Raw genomic sequence first — 21,539 nt, 5'->3', positions numbered from 1 at the left:
TTTCTTGAGAATAAGGTTAATTTATCAATGTATAAACAAGGATCAGCAAAACAAGTCACTGGGGCTTCCAGTCCTAGTGGCAGTCCTAGCAAGCTCCCAGTTCACTTCCATTAAGAAAAAAGAAATGTTGTTAGCATGGGAACACTAAAGGAACTAAAAAGCTCAAAACTGAGAAGAGTATAACAGTGAAGTGAGTGTTTGCCAACTGAAAAAAGTCTGAGGCTCTACCTACTGAGCCACCTGGGCAAAAAGTTGAGCCATAAAAGCAGCTTTGCAGAACTCCACATTAAAATATTAAAATGCAACTCATGTTTTCACTTTTTTGTATTAAACACATGTATATATTTCCATGTTTGATTAGAAACAGATACTTGAAAAAAATTTATGACCCTTTAAGTGGTATGTGATCTAACAAGCACATCAGACCATATGACAAGGTGCTTGAATTACCTGTTATCCACAAGTGAGATTCAAAGAGTTCAGTTATTATTCTTATGCAGTACTATGGTTATATAGGTAATACTTGTATTGCACCAAAAAAAAAACATTAAAGCAAGAACAAGACTTTCATATGCTACACAAAAATTCCCTCTGCACTAAAAACTGGGGAAGATAGATGCATACATTCTTGTATTGCATAAGTATGAATAAACAACCTGACTTTCAAAATATCACTGAAAAACTATAACATGTTCATTAACTTGCATTTTTTCCACTCTGAATTTCTTAAAACCATTTCTATTTGTTGGTTTTTCCCAAGCTGGGACCCAGAGTTCAACTGTGATGACTTGTGAAAAAGTATTTGGTCATAAAAATCAAAAAAAGGAAAACCACTGTATTAGACAAATGAGACCTGCCATTTGAAATTCCTTTCCCTCAAAGGCTCCAACAGATCATGATCAGTACAGCTAATAGCAGACAGACCATCTATGCTTTCCYTCCTCCGAACAGAGTAATTTCCAGTGGCTTTCAGGTCTCTTGGCTTTGTGACAGAGAAACTGTGCAAGAGTCTTCTGAGGCCACAAACGGTTACTATTTACCTGGTAAGTTCAACTGGTCAAAGCACAAATGCAACTGTTGAAACTGATAACAAGATGAAGTTTTCCAAGAACAGTTTTCCAAATAAGGAAAGAGTCTGGGAGCAAATGGAGGCTCTGTAAAGGTTAATTACATTGCCTTGGAGTTCATGGGTTTCAGGYTGTTTTTGCAGGCCAGGCTGAAGCTGCCCCAGGCTGCACTGAGATGCCACATCAGCTTACCAGGATGCGCTGCTGCACTGTCATGAAACACAGCGATAATATATCATTGACGCAATCAGCCCTACTGTCAGTGCGGCAATGTTACGTATTAACTCTTGGGCAAGCGATCCCCAAACGGAGGCAAATACAGGAAACCAATTTGTGCGTCAGGCAGCTTCAATAGATAACTGCAAGCAGAAAGAGCAAGGATGATGCTCTAGTTTAGTAACTAGAACTAATTTAAAAGCATCTGGTGAAAAAGTACCTGGGTGAAGGGAATGCTTTCCCCTAGGCTGGAAACGTACCCATAAGAGTTCAAATCCGGAAGACTGGCTGTCTCTTGTTTCATTAAAAATGTCAGGAAGGAGCCTGAAATTCTAGAAGCGTATTTCCTCTCCCTCATTACTTTCAAATCACACTCTCTAGCATGCAGATTAAATACAATGTGCTTTTAAATGCTGATGTCAAAGTTCTTTTATGGGTGGGTGGCGAAATTAATTAGCTCTATACTGTATCCAGACTCAAACCAGCCAAGTCTTATCCACTTTTCTCAGGGAAGACCCTCTGAATTTGATAGTAGAGAACTTGAGAAAAGTGACCAAATAAGCCATATTTTGTTCTTATCAAATGTATCCAGTAGTGCACGGAAAATTAAGTCTATATTKCAAACTTTTTTCTGTTTTATCAACTGTCTTGCACTTGTGACATCAACTGTTTAGTTAAAACTGAAATTTTAAAATATAGTTTGGTATTTTATTGTCAGTTCATAAAGTCTACTCTTTTCAGGTCTGACTCATTCTTCCCACTTAGTAATAATCTTGCAGGAGTGATTTGAGTTGCAACCAAAATACAATTTAATTTACATGTAAATTAAATTAAGTATAATTATGTTTCATAATTACCACTAGCAACTGAAAATGTCTTTCAGAAACTCAATAGAAATAATTTCTCAGCAATTTCTTCTTTGTAATTAAGAGAGAATTGGTTAAAAAAATAATAATCCTACTAGCTAGGATTATATCCTACTAGCTGCCTTGCAGACAGTACTTGCGTATGAAATGATATCATCTGCATCACTCTGCACAGTAATTTAACTTGCACCGGTTTACATATGCCTTTCTGTTTTTGAGGTTTCTTGCCAGTTAATTTGCCTTGATATTAAGATGATTCTATACAGAGGGAGATTAAAAACACTGTGTCCTGGGTTTCTTTTTTTTTTAAACTGTCTGTGCTATCAGACATGCCAGCCCCAACTCAACAGAACTGTTTGGAAATGATCATTTGTTCCATAGCTGCGATTACTGAAATGGAAAGGGGGAGGGAAAGAGTTTTCTGCTAATGAATCCTAACTGCTGTTAGCACTTCAGACTGGAAAGAGTGCAGATTCTCAGGGCTAGCAAGTGCTGTGGAGGCCATTAGATAGTTATTGCTGGAGAAGAGCCACTCTATTAATMTCTATTAATCTTTTATGCAGTCACACTCTTTCCTGAAGGACATATTAGTACCATGTTAGGGGGAGCAGGAGTTGTTYTGGGCCCTGCAACCCCTTCTGTGAAGAGGGTGAATTGGTTTCCCCTTTCTGGTCAACTTGGTGCAAGTGCTAAGATGTTTATGCATATATTCTGTCTCTTCCATTTCCAACCTCCAAATTTGCTTGCTGAATTTCAACTTTGAGGTCATTTATAAAATAACAACTTCAGTACTAAGTAACTGGAGGACTGGAAGGCGAGGGGTAATAAAGAATCACAGAACCATATATTAATTGTAGAAGGAAGCTATCGGGTTCTAACATTGCAATGTCATTCAAGGCCAAACTACATTTGTATACCAGAAGCTAAGGTGGTGGAGATGATCAAGGTGGGAACACGATTCCTTAGAGAAAAAAAAATAAGATGTACCTCAGAGTGCCTCCAAGACAATATAAAAYGTCTTTGGTCTCTTTTGAAGAGGCAGGCCTTACTCATATCTAACACTAGTCACATTTTGAGATGTTCTTTCAATTTATACAAGGTTTGGGATGCCTCCCATGACTCYCTTCAGCATCACAGCCTCTCAATGCTTGCAGTCCCTTTGCCTCATAAGAAGATTTTTCCATTAATTTTAGTAAAGGCTTACACCTTAAGTTACTACCTCAGAAAGCCCATTCACTTGGAGTAGAACCTTCTCCCAGAAACAGCTTAGCATTTTGTGAGAAGAAAAATGCAGACAGACAGTAGGAGGACAGATAYGACACATTAAAGAAAACGGGGATATTGACATGAGTGACCACTTTATATTCAGCAATTAATAATTGCTTCCTTATTGATAAGAACAACAGAACAAGATGTCGTTTGTAAGAAAATCTTTGTGGATTACACACTGAGAACAGTGAATAGTATTGAAAAAGCAAGAAGGCATAGCATCGTCACACGCTAGAGTAGACTGCACGGCACAGCTGGCTGGCGAAAGAAGCAGAGGGCTCTTGCCCTCTTTGCATAGGCATGACCTACCAGAGGTTTGCTGAAGTCCTTATCAATAAACCACACCACTGATTTTTTTTGTATCCAGTTTACAGTCATTTATAAGCTGGACATCTAGCCAACAAATAAAGAAAGGCTACTCCACAGGACAGTCTGTCACATCCAAATGGAGACATCCTTAGGGTATGAGAAGAATCCAGCACTGCAGGTACTTTCTCTGTGCATTGACTCTAGATGTCCAAAGCCAGTAGCTTTGATCAGTTGGAGAGAGCAAAGCGTAGGCAAAATAAATCCTGTCTCACCATATGTAGCACATCTCATAAATGAACAGGAAAATTTAACTTCACTAGAAGTCACATTCAAGTGGCTGAAAATACCATCATAGTTTCTYATCGGTCTATCAACAGCTGCAAGCCATTATGGCACACGAAGCAAAATTAAACAATCACACAGAAAAATAATCTATTCCTTGCAAAAACTTTAYGGTGGTATTAGAATTAGAGCACAGAAGAAATGCTGAGTACTGATTCCGTCATCAGTGAAAGATCAGTTAAGTCCTTGCATGTTAACATTCAGTCAGGGAGGAGAAAGTGAAAATGAGACAGTGAGATTGCTCAGTTCTCCTTAATGCCTACGTGCTATATTATATAATATAGTGTACGTACATGGAAGTGCTGGTCATATTATGTCAAGACTTATTTACAGGGAACAACCATATTGCCTCTTCTCAAATGACAGCAGTAGCTGGAGGGACTCAAGCATATTTGCTGCGGTTTGGCACTGTTCTCAGAAGGGTGCCTGCAGTGGGTGTCCTTTGCATGACACCCTGCCTACTATTCTGGTCACGACACAGTACAACACAGCATTAAACACTGGTGCAAATGCTCAATGTTAGAAATTCTATTTCAGTATAAGAGAAGAACTCACTGGATAAAAATCGAACTAAAATGCCTCAACCTTATAACAACTAAATTGTGTTTTGACCTTACTGAGATTAAGTTTTTCAATAGAATCAGAACAAAAAGTTGGTTTTGTTAAACGAACTTTTACTTGTTTCATGACACAGATTTCGCATTCTGAGCGCTTCTAGTGCACAGACAACAGCATAAAGCTTGCTGCTGATGCGCCAATAAGGATCGCAGCATTACATGTAAAATCTGTCGGTGTTGGGAAGACAACAGCATGTCTCTTCCTTCGCTCATCTTGTTACTAGGCATTTTTCTTTCACAGGAAGACAAGGATAAATATGGAGTATTCAAGAATGTGCCCACAAATCAGCTCAGCTTTTAGCATTAGCAAAACAGATACAGTGAGTTTTTTTTTAATAATTGCTTTTGAAACTCATCTGCAACTTTTCTGGTTTTAACCAGCCTTAAGGATACAGCTGCACATTTGTCCAAATGGGAAGGAGTATTCCTGGATGCGTACATACATGCTACCAGCASAGAATATTGCCTGTGTTTCTTAGTAACTGATAAAATAGTTAAGTTAAAAGCAGGAAGTCTCACTGAGTAGCCTCAGTTTTATGTTAAGATTCTCCCGAAAGATACGCTCTGAGACATACCACACACGATTAGAGGAAGGAAAATTTAGTTTAGCCTACTACTCTTCCTGAGTGTTTTAAAATAATATAATCAAATAACTTTAAAGCAAATGAGGTACGTTGGGATTAAAATAATTCCTTGTGTATTTTTAAATCCTCAGACTTACCTTTTCCTCTTTACTGAAGGCCTGCTTGGTGCTTAGCAACTATGAGCTCTCTGAACTGTTCGTTGCAATCCCTGCCATGCGATGAGAAAGATGTAGAGAAAAATCCAACTTTTATAGAAGCAGCTCATCAGGAAATCATTTATTTCTATGAAGACATAAAAATTATCCAGAATTAGCCAATTCATTCCATGCAGTGCTACTCTTAAAGAGTTCAGCACAAGTTCCCTTTTACATATATTTAGCATTCAGTGGGTACACAAAGGGCCTAAGTGAGTATGTAACCATTGCTTATATTGAGGACAAGTTTGAAGGTTAAAACAAACAAACAAAAAAACCCAAGAAGGCAGCCCCCTCACCCAATCAGTTGAAAAAATTTAAGAATTTTCCTCACAGCAGAAAAATTAAAGAGTCAGTACTTTATGTAAAATAAAAGAAAAGCTCATTAAAGAGAAGCTGAAAGGAATAACTAAGAGAATTACATCCATACAGTTGAAGCTATATGAAGCCATCACATTCAAAGCAGAAGGCTGACAAATACCATCAACTGAGAAGAACCAAGGAGGAGTTGTGCATTGCTTACGTGGTGTGTTGATGGAGGCAGTCCTCAGAAAGCTGAAGAAGGGTGTCCAAATGAGGAGAATGAAAAGGAACACAAACTCTGACAGATTAAAACAAATACATAGTGAAGCAGTCAAAAAAAAAATTAAGGGACAACTGATAAAAAAATATGAATATAATAGTAAATAAAATCTACTCTTGAGCATATCAAGAGCAGAAAACTTGTCAAAATCTACGTAGTCATTTGATGATCATAATGCAAAAGGAGAAACTTCTGAAGAGAAGATATGTTACTTTTTGCATTACTGTTCACTCAGAGAGGCTGAGGAGATTCCCATGTTAAAGCTCTTTTTCACAAGGGACTCATCAGAGGATCTGTCTGAAATTGAAGTGACTGTAGAAGAGGTTATGGAACAAATTGACAAAATGAATGTAGCAAATTGCCAAGACCAGATGGTATTCACCCAGGAGCTCTAAAGGAACTCAAGGATGAAATAACAGAATTACTAAGGAGAGCGTGGCCTTTCATTGCATTGGTACCTGAGGAAGATGACAAATGTGATATGTGATTGAAGAACAGTTTTCAAGGGAACTGCAGGCCTGCTGGCCTACTATTTGTAGTGGGCAACTTTATGGCAACTCCAATGAAAGATAGTCTTATTGGGCATCGGAATGATCAACTTGAAGAGTCCATATGGCTTTTTAAAAAGAAGTCATGCCTTGCAAACCTATTTTTTTGAAGGGGGGGGGCAACAGATTTTACGGGTGTGATAGAACTGATATAATCTGCTTGATTTCCAAAATGCTTCTGAAAAAGACTACCCTATTAAAAGGGTAGAAAGAAGCAACTATAGCATTAAGATGGAGGTACTGGCATAAATAAGTAATTGGTTAAAAAAAAAAAACAAAGGATAGAAATGACCAGTTCTTGCTGAACACTGATTCCACATGGATTTGTACGAGCTCTCGTACTAATGAATGACCTGATAAGGGCTCAGCAATGGGGTAAATCCTGCTTATTTTATAAATACTAAGTTAATAAGGGTGAGGACTAACAGAACAGCAGCAGGACTAGATAGCTAAGTACTCATACAATAAAGGTGCAGGGGAAATTCACTGCTGATGAACATAAAGAGTGCACAATCCCATCCACACATGTAAATGATGGCCATTACCGCTAAGCTCAGCAGCACTGTTCAGGAGTACCTTGGATATAGTAGGAAGCTCGATACTCCATAACACTTAAAAAAAAAAGTGTTTGCCATTTTTAGGAAATGGAGAACAAAATAAAATCATTATGGTTTACTGGGATCATGAACATTATGTGCAGTGCAGTCCCCTTATCTGAGTCTGGAACAGGCATAGAGAAGGAGCAAAGACCAAAGATGTTCTTTTTCTTGAGGAGAAAATAAGCAAACTAGAACTATTCAGTCTGAAAAAAAGAGATGATTAAAGGGGGATAGAGGTCTACAAAATTATGAAGCTCATGAATGGGTTGAAAAGAGCTTGCTTTTTRCTGTCTTTCCCAGTAAAATAAATAGAAAACATTAAAGGAAGCTCTTTGGAGGCAGGTTCTGCGCAAACAAAAGGAGGTGGTTCATTACACAACAGTCTCTAAGCCACTAATGGCTGTCGCTGGAAGAATATTCAGTTATCCCTGTTTGTGCTTTTACTCTTTCAAAGACATCCAATCGTGGCCCGGTAGAAGCTGGAATAAGCAAGCAGTTGATCTTCAGTCTGGCTACAGAGTTCATTTTACATTGTTACATTAAGTTTAAGAGCTGTAACACCGTACTTCTGGATGAATTTAAATACATACAGTTAATCTAGATTTTCAGAATAAATATGGACACAGAAGTATTTTCCACAACAGGCAGCTCTTCAAGAAGCAGGTAATATGGATCTGGATACCATCCTTAGAGGCATGTATGTAACAGMGAAATGAAGAGATCTTAAGAGAAGAGGGATCTCTTGAAATCAAAGATGATAATTATTTCATTGTACTTCCCCTTGGCAATAAACTGTCATGTTTTCAATAGTTAAATATCAKCAGAGCTTCTGTCATTTCACTGCAGCTCCCCAGAACACCCAGCTAGGGGTCTCTGAAAGGGAACATTGGTGCTGTCTATACTTGCTAATTAAATAACGCTTGGCATCTTTCCTGGACATGCGAGTGTGACTGTCTACACAGTTAAGTTGCTAGCATGGTCCTATTAAATAGCACTGTACCAAAAAACTAGGACACAGTCTGGAGCTAAGATGTTGCAGGGACCATTTCCAGGTCAGTTTCCATATGGACATCCTATTTTGAAGCCAAGGGAAGTATTAGCACAGAACTTATCCAAAGAAAAAGGCAGTAGGAGAAGTTCTGGGGCTCCCCCACCCCCAAGAGGTAAGATATCTTTATTCCCTTATTTATTCCCTTAGTGCCATAAACCAGTACTCAAGTGTCATGCTACTGTCCAATTTCCCATGCCCATATCTTCTTACTCCTGTATCTTCTTCCCCTGCATTCTTGTCTCAATGTCAGTCTGAGCCCTGTTCAAAGCCTATGCTCTTTCCCCTCAACTGGTCTTTGTGTAGCAACTACTCACATGTACTTTTTCAAGCCCTGAGAGCCTCCTCTTTTCTTGATACCCACATCTTCTGCAGCCTTCCCAGAATAGGAGAAGCTATGATTATATAAGACCAGGCCTATTTTAATCTCTTTGTGTTCCTAGTACACAGGCTAAGAAAGCTAGCAATTCCAGAAATATTCAGTACTTTTGGAGCTGCAGGAATGTTTCAGTATTTGTTCACATGAGGTGTTAGGTAAACTTGATTTTAAGATTAATCTCCATTTAATGAAACATGTTTTCAAGTTCCTATTGTCCCTTGCAAAGAGAAACTTACAAGTCTTTAAGACTTACCTGAGAGCATGTGCTGTGACACACCTGATACACATGCAAGGCTTGTGTAGCAGGGGAAAGGCTAGAGGCATAGCTGCCACTCGCCCCAGGAGAAAGTTACATGACTGTGAATGGTATTCCCTTGATGTGTACTAAAGAGACAAGATCAGCAATAGTCTTTGAAGTGTATTTCTTTTTGTTGCAAAAAAGTATTACATGATCTGTTGACATAAAGGAGCTGTCCAAGACTGCTTCTTTCTGTTCATGACATTAGAAACTAGTGATCCCTCTTAAGTCAGGGGGAAGCTGCAGATGAAGAAAGATGTGTTTATGATTTATACTTTCTAGTGRTTTTGGCTACAGATTTGGTCATGCTGGAATCCTGAGTACTATGGAGACTGAAGTCTTTACCCTATTTAACATTTATATGACTTCTTATGTAATAAAACATTAATATATGAACTTTCATAAATAGGTAAAAGGGAAGCAAAGTGTGTTCAGTCCAAACCAATTAGGTTCAGGAAGAGGAACAACACACAGTATAAAGAACACTTAACAGACGAAATACAGAAATATGTTTTGTTTCCAGACGGAAACAGTGACAAATTTCACCCCAACAACACTTAAATATTACTCCCCAAGGAAAAAAAAAAATCCAGGCCTAGATTTATTAGAGTCCTACATTTTTTTTTACTCTCATCTGATCAGAAGATCCTAGAAATCTCTCTTATATTTCATCCTTATTTATATAAGTAACTATTCAAGCCTCCTAGCTCAACTGGACTAACATTCAGACAACATCCTTCCTTCCAGCTYTCCTATTTTTTGCTATCAGGAATCTCTACCCAATTAGGACAGCTTGGTTAAYGAGCATACGAAGCCATTAAGAGAGCATTGAGCCTTTTGTATTTCTCACGGGATGTACTCTGGCATTTACTTGTACCTGAAAAAAAGACCCAGTGACATACTACTTGAATACAAATATTCCAGCTAAGGATACAGACCATCCATACCTTTTTAGCTGTCTCAGAAGCAGTATCAATTACTGGTCTACTCCTAAATTGTAAGGCCACAGCCACTTTTAAAAGCTTCACTAGCTGAGAAAAAAAATTTACCCTACTCCCGCATATGCTACTGGTTAAACACAATGCAGCCCAATGTGCAGACAAGACCACGGTACCACTGCTCCCTCTGCTGCGGTGAGCTCTCTGCTCCAAGCGAGCCCATCACCCTCCCTGGTCRCTGTAGCACAGAAGTGTGCCTGCTCTGGGAGAAGGCTCTGGGCCTGTACCTASGGGGAATTGAGGGAATGACAGCAAGGGTGCCACTCAATTGCAACCTCGCCAGCAGGGAAGCCAGTGGAAATTCCTAGCTGCCAGCAGCATTGCTTTCCATACATGTGTGCATACACCTTGGATTACATTATTTTTTTTTTCCAGATCAAGGGCTGAAGAATCCACTTTGGCCCTGTCTCTTCCCACCCTAGAGAAAGGAAAGTCCAAAGGCTCAGCAGCTGGCTCGGGTAGTTTTCTCTCCCTCTCCTACAGCTGCTGTGCTTTCTACCCACTAGAAAGGCTGGTGAGGGGAACCTTGTCATGGATCCTACTCATAGTCTGTCAATTTAAGGAAAAAAAGCAAACCAAAAAAAGATTGTGCTTTACCATCTCAATAAGCAAAGTAAATAATTTTTCTGCCAGTTTTATTATATTTAATGGAAAAGCTGAAATTGGGACTGATTCAAATGGAATCAACCATGTTATGTCAGACTTCAGAATCTGTCAGCTTTGCTGTTGGCATATGAACCTATATATTTACCTTTGGATGTTTTACTTTTTGCAAAGTAAACAACAGTTGGGAGATCTAATTCCAAGGGAAGTGACATTTGTTATTAAGCTTTCTTGCATACAGATCCTTGAAACAAACTGAAGTTTAAAGACAATATTTTCTTATTGGAAAAACAGCCCTGAATAAAGATGAATGAAATCTGAGATAAGAATAAAGTTGAGATTTACACAGAAAGGATAATACCAGTCCCTCAAAGTTTGAAAATGCCCAAATCAAAAGCAGTCTATATGTAAACAGAAAACMAGATGGGAGGATCAAGTATCTTCTCTGTGCTGGGTAAGGCATATAAATCTCTCTTAACAAGAGATTTGATACAGTGGTAGTGTGGTATTAACAGAGAGGATAGAGACTAGATAGAAAAAAAATATGCTGTGAATATATAAGTAAAGACTAGATCCCTTCTAAAAATACTCTTGAAGAACAACAATTCACCTCCATATCAGCTGGATGAGCCTTGAAATGATTGAATATCCTTTTTTCTTTTGAGAGCAAAAACTTTCTTTTTTTAAAAAAAGATAAATTGAGAGATTCTGGCATGGAAGTCATTCTATCATATTAGCTTTACAGTAAAGTTAATATGAAAAGACTATAAAACCATAGAACTATGCTGAATGTTAAGACAGGTCCGGGAAATCATGATTTYGGAAAAAAAATGCAGTCCCTTCAATAAATAAAATAACTTAAACATAAGCATGGGCAAAAATAAGCCATTTACTTCACACCCTGAAGCTGAGGACTGAGATTCTGCTGGAGCAGGACACTTCTTCCCACACAGAGGAAGTGCTTTGGGGTAGCATGACAGCCCTCTGAATACCATCCTTACAATTAAGAGCTTCCTCACTGCTTGATAGTCTTTGCAGCAGTGCCCTGTAGAGGAGCAGAGGCTTCTCATACATATCAAGGTTTCTCTCCTTGTTACACTTTCCCAGCAACTGGAGGGGGAAAAAAAAAAAAGAAACAAAAACTCCACAGGCTCTCACCCTGAGGGGATTGGAGGGAAAAGGGACACATATTCAGGAGGCCTGTGAGAGCAGGATGCACAAGCAGAATAAAGTTGCAAGGATATAGTGCCAGGAGGGCAGAGGCAGCACCCGGCAGCCCTGCACAGCAGCAGTCTCAGCCTGGGCCTATCCCCCCACCGTGATGCACAGCCCTGCCAACACAAAGGTTTTCACAGGGAGCTTGAGGGGTTCCATGGGAAACGCATCCATGAGGTGCAGAGAAAARCTAATAAAATGTTTGGGAAAAAGTTTAAGAATTAATCCTATTGCAATGTCTTCTTAGTAATGTGATATAAGATGAGATGCAACAATTATTCTCCATTTCAGAGTGAACAACCCCTGCTCCATCCATCTCTCTCCTCTCAAAATTACATTCACGACCAAATTGTCTAGCTAGAACAGAGTGCCTTGGCTTTAYCTTCCAAAAAGCTTTCTGGACACAGCAGCACACATTTGGGTGCCTTTTCATTAAGGCAGCAAATGTCTATTAACATACCTATCCCACTGGGATTTTCTTTGCCGGAGCACAATTACCTCACACATCTCTGAACTGTCATCCAGTCTCACAAAAGCATCCACCTGCATGTCCCCTACTGCTGACCCAAASCACAGGAGTTTTCTAAAGGAATAACTCAGTGTGGGGAGGTCAAGCCATCACTTCAGTACAGGATCAATTCACTGGAATAATTATTTTTAGACAAAGCATGGAGTTCATAGTCATGCCAACAGAGATCATTGTCAGCATTACAATAGCTCCTCCTAGGAGTCACAGCCCTGCTGTGCTGGACATGGTATAGCACAGCACAAACTACAGCATAAATGGAGTCCAGGTAAGGTGCAAGAGAAGGGGGCAGAAAATAAACAYGTGGTTTTATTTCTGCCATCCAGGAACTCTAAGTTGCCTGTATTAATGAAGTATATGAATTTGAGATGTCATGTTATTGGGGTTATACTCATCAAAACAGACAGCAACCAAGTAGATATTAATGAGACAGATTAGGTCACCTGCCTACACAAACAGGAATTCTGCCTGGTTTGGCCCAGTGCTATTAATGAAATCAAGACAGGAAAGACTGGAATGGCAYATGGCTGGCAGATGCAAGCATGTAATTTGATGGTGCGGTGGAAAGAATTACTCACTACATCTTTATCAGCTCCTGTTTTCCAATTTTGTAGAAGAAAAGACCTTACCTCAGGTTCAGCCATTAAGAGGTGACCCTTTCCATGAGCGTGCGTGTCCATTGTTTTTCAAATATAAGCTTTATGCATAGTTTAAAGCACTACAGAATAATAGGGTTGGAAAGGACTTTGGAAAGTCATGTAGCATGTGCCCAGGCCCAGCTTCATTCTTGTCATTCCTGACAGACATTTCTCCAATCTGTTCTTAAAGACCTCCATGACTTCTCCAGTCTATGATAGTTTCTCTATCTTTACTCTTAAATAGCCTTTTATCTAGTACCTGACCKTCATCTCTGTTGCTGCAATTTTAGTTCATTGAGTTCAGTGAGTTCTATAGAGCTTCTTGCTCTATTTTCAAATAATTAGACTATTCCTTCCTTCTTTCTTAGTAAAAGCCTTTCATATGAAGAACTGAGCTCGATTTTCACTTTTATTTTAAAGCTGAACTGTTGATAACCGCATCCAAAGAGCAGCTTATCTGAAGATAATCAGGTTTTCACAAAGATTAGTTTCCTAAATACCATATTTTCCTAGTTAATTCACAGAAGTTTCACATGAAATAATGCCAAAGATCTTTTCTCAGGGCATCATCATGCTGTCCAGTTGGTGTATAAGTTTACAGATGAAAACTTAATGCTCTAGTGAAGTTAACTACAGGCTGTGGAAGATGAGCAATAGATCACTCAAGCTATTATTTTCTCCAATATTTGTTAAAAATTTTGGRCAGTGACTCTTCATGCCCTCTTTTCCTTCCTCCATCTGTTTTACAGGAGGCATTTCTTGAAGGAAAGCCCAGATGAGATAACCCAGGGTAAGGCAAGGCACATGCTACTGAACAGGTCCACTTCACTTTTTGGTYGATACATTGCAGTCCAACCCAGTCTCCTCTTTCACACTGCTGAAGTTAGCGCTTGATTTTTACTTTGCAATGCCATGTGAGCAGCAGTTTGAATTCCCACCCRTCTGTTCGGGATGCTCTCTCCAAAACAGTAAGTTCATAAAATTTCATCCTCTCCACCTTTTATGGAGATTCTTCCATCCTTTTCAAAACAGGTGTTTGTAGAATATACACGTAAAATTCTTCTGATCAGGAGGGGATATACTGCGTATGCTTTTTTTCAGAAAAGTCAGCTGCATGCTACATTACCAGTATAGATACCAATTTAATAACAAATATCGCTTTTCTTGCCTGATAAATCACATGCATTGTTACATATTAAATTATAACAATCTGAAAGCATAAGAAAGTGAGACCAGATACCCAGGGCTGAGGATTGATCTTGGATTTTCTTAATTTAAACAAGTGTAATCAATTATTTTCTGAAGACACAGATTTATCACATTTTGTTGRTTTAGCTGCAAGTGGTTGCTTCAGCAGTAATTAATATATACATTTAACAATTAGAAGAGTACTCTATAAAGGTGGAACTTGGTACTAGATATTAATTCCTTTTTTTCCCCTCTGATCCAAACCATCRCTTTAAGCCAGATGTTTAGAGCAAGTAGTTGGTGCATCCTTCCAGCAGCTTACCTGTAAGAGCTGTACTTATTTGTAGTTGGAAATACCCAAGGGGCAGAGTTCCAGCTCATATATATACCCTATGGAAACCAGCTGAGGTCCCACACATTTTTAGTAGAAAGTCAAATTCAACCCCAAAAAAGCAAGGGAACATGTCTAAGGAGTCTCTTTATTCTTAAGTGAACCTGCTCTCATGCAAGGGTTTTCCCCTGCCCCATGCATGTGCACTAGCTTCGATGTCCATATCTCGAAGGTAATTTTCTCATCTCATGCTTTTACTACATCCCAAACCCACTGCTTTGGGCTTATTGGTGAAACAACRTTTCTGTGTTGTGATCTCCCACGCAGCAGCACAATGTTGTATGCAATGCCCGAGGATGAGAGTGCTGAGCCTTTCTCAATTTGCATATACAACTGTGTAACCTGTAGTGAATTTTCCTTGTATGACTCATAGGCTTGATTTCCACTTATGCACCCCTGCCCCTCATTAACAAGCTGGCCCCACAGGGGAAAAAACAGAAAAGATTTGGGAATGTTTGTGCCTCGCTGAATTCTGCACATGCTCCTGACCGAAAAGGATTAACGGAGAAGGGAAGAATCTGGAAAGTGCCYCTGTGCACTAGTTCAGCTTGCAGAGGGGTGAGTCAGGTATTCCTCTTGTTAGCTGTTACTCTCTGCAGGCTGTTAAATGATTTTTTTTCTGACCACTGCTCATATTTTGGCAACTACAGAGGCTATAACAGGAGCTAATGCCTAAATCTGAGGAACAGCCTTGAAGGAGTTTGCTTGTTTTGCCTTCCATATAGCACATCAGATAATTCTACTCAGCCTGATGATTTACATTAACATGTCATTTGTCTACACACCATGAAAAATGTTCCTGWAGTTGGAAGAATGTCGTGCTTGGGGTCACTAGTTTCAAAACCTGGATATGAATCAGCAGTTTTGAAATTATACAGACAGACCAACCAAGTATTTCAGCAAAATTCAGCCGATGACAGCTCCTCTCTACTTACCTCTCCTGTAAATACCACCATGAGCCAAAGTTCTTGTCTTAAATCCATGGGTGCTCCCCTAGAAAAGAGCTGATTTGGGATCATATAGCCTTAGGCTGAGGTTTGCAAAATATCTGAAGATACAAGCCTATCCCAAACAGAACAGCTGAGAACAAATCTTCCTCAGGAAAGAAGAGAGGATGAATCACAAGCTACAGAAACAAGAGTAGAGCCTTATGCTTTTCTCTTAGATTTATAGGATACCTCCATGAGAGATCTGGGATGTTCTTCCAAAAGGCTCTTCCTAAATGGTCTTTTTAGATGAGATAGCCCTGTACTACTTCTGGTTGCAAATAAAGATAATTTACTTTTAAATACCTAACAGAAACATCAATAGCAGGAGACAAGTTCTGTGTTAGGACTGCAAAATAGCTATCAGTTTTTGAAGCAGCTGTTTCTGCCYGCCCAGATCTGATGGAAATAATCTCAGAAGGTCAGGGACCCACAAGGCATGCCAAGCCTCCAATTTTTCCACACATCATAGGCTTGGGCCTCCACACTTCACACAGGGTACAAGGTCCCTCAGTTTTGCAGTGTCCCACTGCTTTGCCAAAAGGGTTTCCTGGCTATTCCACTACCACTCACTTTCCACAGAAACGTATCTTCATACTTTTCTGAAAGCTTCCAGGAGGCAGCAGAACTCTTCTCAGTACACAACACTTTCACTCCAGTCAGTGAGACTATGCTGTCAGGGAACTTAGGAAGAGAAGAGTGAAAAACAAGTCCAAAAGCAAATACCCTGTCCAGCCTCCTAATTCAGATTACTCAGTCACACAGGCAGTCCTTGGTGCAGATTCAGCCTTTGCAGTTAAGTGGGTTCTCATTTGTACCCTATTACATCTCAAAGCTTTGTCTTATTTCCACCAGCACCATTTTATACATATTGTCCCATCCCTTTTCACATTAAAGAGACATGAGACAAGGSAAGATAATCTAAGAACTCCCCCTTAAACTGCAAGCTAGCCACAGTCGCTTTAACCCAGGCATATATGACTGATACAGGTCCAATCAAGTCCTTGCCTACTACGCAACTTGTCCCAGCTCTTTGTACCAGTAAGTAACAATCCAGAAACAAGTTAGAGAAAAAATAAATCATGTGTTTTTTCGTGAGAGTAATGCAGCAATTTCTTTCATTTTGCATGCAGATATTCCCTCTCAGCTATTCTGCCACAAGCTGGAAGCAGTAATGAAAGGCCAAATAAYTGGTTGGGCTGGCTGCTAGCAATGCACGTCTGTAAGACAGCAGAAGAAACAATCAAGTGAAAACAACAGAAAGAGTGACACAGACTCTGCTGACTCCCAGTTCATAAAATTTCAGGAGATACCAAGGAGCTGCTACTTTGTAATGTCGTGACTTTTTCATCTGTTCCAATCCACAGACATTGAAAAATTTAAGTATTATTACCTTGCAATTCTCATCCAAATGAATCCAGCAGAATCATTATCTATAATAGTACACCACTTTAAAAATAAGTGTTTTTTTCCCCCCTTCTTCCTACAGATTGTGATCTCTCTTTTTATGCACAGGAAAACTGCATTTATTTCAACAAGCATAYTGAACCTCCCCAAATTAGGTTAGAGGACAAACTTGAAAATAGACATTGATTAAATAGGATTTTAAAGGGAATTTTATAGCTTTTTGTTCATTGAAAGAGAAGACAGACATGCTGAGACTTTAAATATGTAATTGCCTAGAGGTATATGAAGGAATCCATGCAAGTGACTTGTTTCCATGCAGGTCTTCAACCCCACAGCTCTTACTGAACATATGCTCAGCAAGTTATACAGCAGTACTCTTTATAATTTTGTAGCCTGTAAATATGGATCTATCTGACTTCCAGCCCCCACTCTTTAATGCCTTAGCTATAGTTTCTCTTATTAACTCAGCAAGAAGTTAAACAAAGAAAACTTCACAAAGAAACTAATGCAAAAACTGTATATACACTGCTTGTGTATAAAATCTCATAAATGAAAATTGAAGCCTATTACATGGCTGTATTYGTCCTTCTTTCTGTATACTGCAGCTCAGTGTATGTTTACTAATTTCCTTTATTGACCGCCCCACCCTAGTCAATAACAGAGTGAACATTGATTAGCCTAGGCAAAGCTAGGACAGGTGAGAGGCAAGCAACAGACACTTTTTTGCAAGTAGACTGAGAATATAGTGTGCGTTCCTCCCACAGTTTTAAAGTCTTTGAAAAAAAAAAAAAMCACCCTTTGATTCAATAGATTTCATAGCTGGTGAACAATTTGGCTGCAGAATCACAGAAAACCAACAGCCTAAAGCATAGCATTAATCAAGTCAACCATTATAACAGTCCTTGTTTACTTTTGTCTTAAAAATCAAAAAACCCGACAAAGCTACTACAATGTACCCTGTAAACTAGAGAAAACTGCAACCACTATGGTAACAACACAGTAGATTATAAACAGACAGCTATTTTTAGAGCTCYGTGTTTCTTAATTGCCTCTAAACTTACCCAATGGTGAGCACTTTGTGAAGACTCTGATGCACATACACACTCTCTATATTTCCACAGGGCACAGAGACTCTATTGTATCTTGTGGATAGGATGCTAACGTATCAGAAGCAGATACAGCAAAGGGCAGATATTTTTAAATGAGGCAAGGAAGGAAGAGCCCCTTTAGCTCTCCTCCCTGCACCTGAGCTCCACCTCGCCCAGCTGGAGCTCACAGGTGTGAGGAGCTGAGGACACCCTTCGAGTCACAGCCCTGGCTGAATTTCAGATTGCCCCGAGTGGCACCTGGATCGCTGTGAACCTGCATGTGCCAAAGAGAATTCAAGCCAAATGGGAAAGTCTAGTGGTAATTCCTAGAAATCAGCTTTTGTCTTCACTGGACATAAACCCTGTTGATGATTTATGCAGGATGTAGCCTCAATCAAATGATAAAATTCCTTTCACCACAGGAACAGCCATTCTGAGACAAAAAGTGTATGTGTGTCTGCTCATCATTAAGAGACAGACTGAAGTGACTGATGTCACAATTTTAATAAGGAAAACCAGAAACACCAGAAAGATATTGACAAGTGGAATTTGTTAGCAGAGTTTTGTAAGAGCCTTAGGAGAAAATGCAGCCTTAATGAAGAAGGATTATTATTTATCAAGAAAAGTGGTGGAAGTTATACAGTGTTTCTTTTGGTCCRAAGAGGTAAATACTTCAGAACGGACCAGCCATCTGCTAGAAAAAAGTAGAGGACCTGCTTTTTCTTAGGGAACTAATAACCACTGCTGAGTGTCCTTTGGCCTTYCCTTGCTGGCCTCCTCCATGCACATTTCCCCGCCACCCTGCAGTACTTGTTTGTAGGGCTGTTCAGCCCTTTTTGTTTTTCTCTGGTCTTGCAGCCTCCACAACACTCAACACTCAATCGTACCTTCTCTTTTCTAATGCTTCTACTAGTGTCTTCAGGTTGCTGGTGAACATCCTCTTGCATCCAACTACTTCTCCCTGACCTCTAAAGTTCCTCACCTTTGTCTCAATGCTAGCTGCTGATTTGCTTTCCTAGCTAGCCTCTTCGTGCTGTTTTTGTGACCTTGCACTTCTGAAAGGAATTTTCTCCTAGAACAGGTCTGCGTGGCTCAGAAAGCTTTGTGCCCGCTTGATTTTGCAGTGCTCTGTGTAGCTTCTCCATTAGTACTCCTAGACTCTTGACTGGACTCTGTAGAGTCCATGCATCAGCATTCCTGAAAGTATCAACTTTCCAGCTCAGGACAAGTCAGTAACAGGGCCTGAGTATTCTCTTAAAATTATTCATTTATTTGCTCTTTCCCCCTCCCCCCCCCAATAAAGATAGTCAGATAGCATGCAAACAGCCTCCTTTTTTTCAGGAATTTGCACAGTACCCTAAAGCCAGATCTGCCTCAAATATTTTCTTTGGTTTGATAGGTGAGGCAGGGAGCCAGTGCCTAGGTTTTGGCCAAGGACATTTTACTAGAAAAAGAGCAGCAACGTGGAATTTATTCAAAGATGTAGCAGGCTTTGCACAGCTGTAAAAAGAAGTTTTATCACTATGAGTAACAGTGCCATCTGCTGACTCCTGCTATAACCGTATTGGGAGGGTTCCATAATAGATAATTAAGCAATAAATTCTTCCAAGATCCAATATCTTTTCACAGAAAACAGCTGCTGTTATTTTTTTTTTAAAGTCATCTTATAGGATTCTAYGGTAAAAAAACCTTTTCAGTATGACTTCTGAAGTCAAGAAATCCTCAGYTGCTTTCCTAAGGACCTAAGAGATAGCAGACTCTTTTATTAAATATTTCTCTGACCTCTGTAGAATATTTGGATTCTTTTACAGTATTACACAAAGCATGGGAAAGCTTYGCATAGCTTGTCATGTCTTTCCTCAATTCACCATCTCTCTAAGTGATTTTCTGGACCTGATTAACTGAGTGCCTACCTTTTCAGAGGGAAACCCTTCAGAAGTCCACAGGCACACTCACATCAACAGTGATTTGAGCTCAACTATTCGGAAGAGAAGATGTAGCTTTTCAGAAAAAGAAAATYCGAGTTAGTCTGTACATTAGGCCTCTCAGTCTCAGTGGGCTAAAATCCAACTACTGCTCCCTAGGAATCCAACACAACAGGAGACCAAGGCTGATACGATCTGTTTTGGGTGCCAGTCTCCAAGGTCCTGATTGCAGCATTCTTCATGTTCAGGCACATTAGGTAGTTTTGTTATTATTTTCAGTTATTTTGCAGTTAAAATGTACTTGATAGAACTTTTCTTTTAAAAGAAGGAAGACACTTGTATCACCCTTGTTCTTGCTGAGAGAAAACTTTCTGTCTACTGTTCATTCTGCCACAATTAGTTTAATGGAAAAGTTTTTTAAAACAGGTCCCTAAGAGAAAGAGAAGGTGAAAATAGCAGAAGATCCTGGTGTGGACAAGCAGCATAACTTCAAGACCTGCTGAATCAAGCCAAATCCACACTCTAACGGCGCTGTATCACACAATTCTTAGCAGTCCAGAAGAATTTGCCTTTCAGCCAGCTGATAGGCTGATGGAGATTAGCTTTAAACAGAAGATGTGACTTTTGTCTTCTTCAGATGGTCCTTTACTGCCATCCCAGAAGGCTGAGTGGCATCTACAGCTCATACAATATWGAGACCTTTGCTATGGAGCTGGCTTCACAGTATAAGATATTAACCATCTGAAAACATTATCCTATCATAATACCAAGTTTGCTAGACCCAAACTGTCAGAAAATGCAAACAAAGCAGCTTTACACGTCTCRTCTTTATTCTGAGCTAATATGAGAAAGTTTGGATGTGCCAAGCATATGTAAATAAAAAGGCTGAGATGAAAAGTGTAGAAAATATAGGGTAGAAACAGGATGCAAAGTCTATCTTAAAAATTAGGTATAGTATTGGGCTTGTACAGTGTTGGGCTTTCTGTGATACAGCCAAGTTATGAGTCTGGTGTCTGGCAGAAGAGGATAAAGTATTGGCTTTTATATAGRTATCCAACCTCAGAGCATCACAGAGCAATGTTGTACCTGAGCCAGGTTGGCTGCTTGGCTTGGGCTGGGCAGCGGTGAAGCAGAAGATGCACCGGGCTCAGCACCTGGAGAGCTGATCGCCTGCACTGAGGCTACGCACCACACTGTCAGGACTGGCGGCATGATGATCTTAGGGGTATGTCTGCACCCCTTGTGCAGCCAGCAAAGCACAGATAAACCACACACGGGGCAAGACTGAGGGTAGCTCTGCCAGGTCGGCACTGGCCRCCAGCAGGGTATAGTGAAGGGCACCATGGAGGCATAGCTAAGTGAGAGAAAACWGAAATTAATAATCGCATTGAAGAGAGTCTTTGACTGACTGTGTAGCCATGCACGCTGCTTTGCAAGTGCCTTGGAAAAGCCATATTTGGTAACCCGTTCTTCTGGTCTGCTCCACTCACCTCAAGGAGAGTTTTACAATTCCTTCCAATGGGGCAAAACTCATCCAGGGGTAATGTAYGTACGTGTATAATGCTGCTTCCATCTGATAACATGAAGGAAGTCTGTCTCTTTTTCTTGCCAGATTGGAAAGGGGAATTTGGAGGCAGATCGAATTGTCATGGTCA

At 39.8% G+C, this 21,539-nt stretch overlaps 1 protein-coding gene across 1 annotated transcript in view; it reads right to left on the bottom strand.

Moving 5' to 3' along the window:
• Window positions 1-21,096, bottom strand: part of STXBP5 (syntaxin binding protein 5) — a 241,811-nt gene extending 220,715 nt beyond the window's left edge. The window contains exon 1 of the mRNA XM_085310828.1: window positions 20,971-21,096. Within this exon, the coding sequence (XP_085166954.1) occupies window positions 20,971-21,096 (126 nt within the window). The remainder of the gene's footprint in view (window positions 1-20,970) is intronic.
• Window positions 21,097-21,539: the final 443 nt, after the last annotated feature.

Source organism: Rhea americana, unplaced genomic scaffold (assembly GCF_003343005.1).
Source record: "Rhea americana isolate MKP2758 unplaced genomic scaffold, rheAme1 scaffold_108, whole genome shotgun sequence".
Lineage (NCBI taxonomy): Eukaryota > Metazoa > Chordata > Aves > Rheiformes > Rheidae > Rhea > Rhea americana.
This window is presented reverse-complemented; position numbering and strand designations above follow the sequence as displayed.